This window comes from Leopardus geoffroyi, chromosome A1 (assembly GCF_018350155.1).
Source record: "Leopardus geoffroyi isolate Oge1 chromosome A1, O.geoffroyi_Oge1_pat1.0, whole genome shotgun sequence".
Classification (NCBI taxonomy): Eukaryota; Metazoa; Chordata; class Mammalia; order Carnivora; family Felidae; genus Leopardus; species Leopardus geoffroyi.
The window spans coordinates 83,351,965-83,355,527 of record NC_059326.1 but is presented as its reverse complement, the minus strand read 5'-3'; the positions used below and the strand labels follow the sequence as shown (position 1 = coordinate 83,355,527).

Here is a 3,563-nt window from a genome sequence, read left to right as displayed (position 1 = left end):
CTTTAAAATGTAGAAAATGTATTTTAAAAGTTTTTCACTATTGGTAAAATATAATTAAAATACGTTTTTAAATTAACCAATTGGACAAAATAAGCAAAGCAAGAAAGAATTCACAATGGTGAGTGGATTATAAATTTATGTAAAACTTTACCCTTCCATATGTAGGTATCAAAACATTTATATTGTATATATGTTAGCATTCAACATATATATTAATTGTATATATGTAATTATATATATATTAATTATTACTAAGGAAATAGTAAATATTTCTCTATAAAATTTATAGCAAACTTAGCTCTAGAAAACTCTGTTTGCTAACATATGAATAAAAATGTACATATGAGAAGGGTGGCCAATGATAGAAAGCCACTTGATTTCCTGACTGAAGAACATAGGGGTAGTTAGTTTCATCTGATGGTCCATGGACAAATATAGATCCCTTGTTTCAAAACCTAGGGATTTTTCTATTAGCATTTATATTTGTATGTGACAACTTCTGATTTTAAACAGTAGTTAAATGGGTTTTCAAACATTATGAAGGGGTAAGAAAAATCTTTGTTACAAAGTTATAGTAATTCAAACATGTAATTTATGGCAATAGGATTAAGGCATAAGAGAAATAATGAGGGGATGTTTTTAAGTAAATTGTTAAAAATGATACACCTGGGGGCACCTGGGTGGCTCAGTTGTTTAAGCATCTGACTTCTGCTCAGATCATGATCTCACGGGTCATGAGTTTGAGCCTCATATCAGATTCTCTGCTGTCAGCACAGAGATTGCTTCAGAAACTCTGTCCCCCTCTCTCACTATCCCTCCCCTGCTCACTCTCTCTCTCAAAAAAAAAAAATAAATATTTTTAAAAATCATGCCTGGAATCATATATTAAAAAAATGATACACCTGAAACTAATATAACACTGTTTGTAATACTTGAATTAAAAAATAAAAAATAATGCATTAATTAATTAAAGATAATAAACCAGTTAAATATATAAGAAAATATGAAGACCTGAAATAATACTTGGGCAAAAGCAATATGAAAAAAATATCCAAAACAGGATTCTTTTTTTATTTTAAGTTTTTATTTTAATGCCAGTTAGTTTACATGCAGTGTTATATTTGTTTCAGGTATACAATATAGTAATTCAACACTTCCATACATCACCCTGTGCTCATCACCCCAAGTACGCTGCTTAATCTCCATCATCTATTTAACCCATCCCCCCACCTCCTGCCCTCTGGTAACCACCTGTTTGTCCTCTATAATTAAAATTTTGCTTCTTGATTTGACACTGTCTCTCTTATTTTTTCCCTATGCTTCAAAACAAGAATTTTATCATAGTACACATGCATAAGAAAGAGTTTCACAATGTTAATATTTTTAGGAAGAATTAGTATAAAACTTAGTATGGGGTCAGCGTCACATGGGGTCCACATTTTCCTTTTGTTTAACACAAAAATAAAGACAATAAAAACAGCTATGTTTTGTATTGATTGCTGACTGGTTTATTTCTAACTTACAGCATTTTGCTTAATAAATTTGAAAGATTATATGAGGCATAACAGTGCTCTGCTCCATTATCAGTGTGCCAAGGATAGAGTGAAATTGGCCATGAAATGTCTACAAACAAGTAGCATTTACTTTCTGTATATTGCCTGTCTCTGTTGTAGTAATATCCTTCTGCAAACAAGATCTGTCATTTCATCTATTATTATCAACATTTATCAATTTATTAAGGTAATCATCTTCCCAGGACTTTCCTGAGAGCTCCAGCCACCTCTTTGTTTCGTAGACTATAGATGATGGGGTTGAGCATGGGGGTAAGGATAGTGTAGAAGACAGAGACCACTTTGTCCTGCTCAGCAGTGTGATAGGCTTTGGGGAGAAAATATTTGATGATGGCTGTTCCATAGAAGAGAGACACCGCAATTATATGAGAAGAACAGGTTGCCAAAGCTTTTCTTGTCCCCAAGTTTGCTCTTAATCCCAAAACAGTGGAAACAATCTGGCCATAAGAGGCCATGATGGCAGATATTGGCAAAAGGAGAAAGAGAACACCACTGACAAAAAGGCCATTTTCATAAAGAGAAGTGTCAGCACAAACGAGTTTCAGGAGTGCTGGGATCTCACAAAAGAAATGATGGATTTCCCTGGAAGCACAGTAAGGGAGACTCAGAGTATAGATAACATGGATTAAGGCATTGAGAAGTGCACTTAGCCATGTGCCAGTCACCATGAATGCACAGACTATGGGGCACATGAGTACTGAGTAATGGAGGGGGCAGCATATAGCTACATAACGGTCATAAGCCATTACTGCCAGAAGAAGACACTCTGCTCCCACAATAGTCATGAAGAGGAAAAGCTGAATTCCACAACCAATATAGGAAATGCTGTTTCTTCCAGACAAAAAGTCAATGGCTATCTTTGGGACAAAAGTAGAGCTATATAAAAGATCCATCAAGGAGAGTTGACTGAGAAGGAAATACATAGGAGTATGGAGGCGAGAATCAAACCAAATAAGAATCATCATCATTACATTTCCAACAAGGGCTGCAAGGAAAACCAGGAAGATGAGAGTGAAGAGAACCTTTGGGGCCTGGATGTGGTGAAACAGCCCCAAAAGAATAAAATCAGTTCCAGTGGTTCTATTGATCCATCCTTCCATTCTCTCCTTCTGAATTCATTACCCTGGATAGAATTTACAAATATATTTAGACCCTCTATCCATTTTGGTAACACCCTCATTTTACAATGTCTTAATTCCATTGTATCCCTTAGTCTTGCAATATCAAATATATTTATATAAAATTTAATTTAAACATTGTCTTAGCCCAGTTTTACTTCTCTTGTTATTGAATATTTCTTAAGAATGTATGATATCAGACATGTGGTAAATACATAAAACTAGTAAAGTACTGTTCAATTTCACGAATATTTATACTGAATTAAATATGTAAATATATTATTTTTTAATGTTACTTGTAGTTGTGTTGAAAAGGCAAGACTGATGATGTTGAATAAAGTAACTTCTCACCTAAGCAGTATAATGTTTGGTCATCATAAAACCTAATATTCAATTAATTTTTGGTATCAAGTGAATCTATTTTTTCTGAAATACTACGTAGAAATGATTACCTTTTATTAATTTTTCCTCTGAATATCACCAGAAAGATGTCTATGTGAATGAACAAAATTATCCAGAGTGATTAATCTTCCCTTGTTGCCAGGACCATGCATTACCAACGAGCTAAGGAAGTTAAATAGCCTCCCAAAAAAATCTCTCTACAACAGAGATTTGTGTGAAATTAAAAATCTATGTGCACTGTCCTTAGGGTAAATTTCACTTGTTTGCCTCTCTGTTCCCTTAGGTAAAGAGTAACACACACATTTATTCCATTGTCCTTCAAATACCCCAATTAAACAAGTGTGGTCCCTTAAAAACAAATATAATTTATTTGCATAATCATTTGTTTATCAGCACCACACGTCTCCACCTCTAGAATTTAAAAATTGCCATGTTGAAATCCCTGTTCAGAATTTAATGGTTGTTGATACAG

General features: G+C 33.8%; 1 protein-coding gene across 1 annotated transcript; it reads right to left on the bottom strand.

Moving 5' to 3' along the window:
* Positions 1-1,744: 1,744 nt before the first annotated feature.
* On the bottom strand, positions 1,745-2,671 carry LOC123610991 (olfactory receptor 56-like). Its single transcript, XM_045502370.1, has one exon. The coding sequence runs from the start codon at positions 2,669-2,671 to the stop codon at positions 1,745-1,747; it is 927 nt and encodes a 308-aa protein (XP_045358326.1).
* Positions 2,672-3,563: the final 892 nt, after the last annotated feature.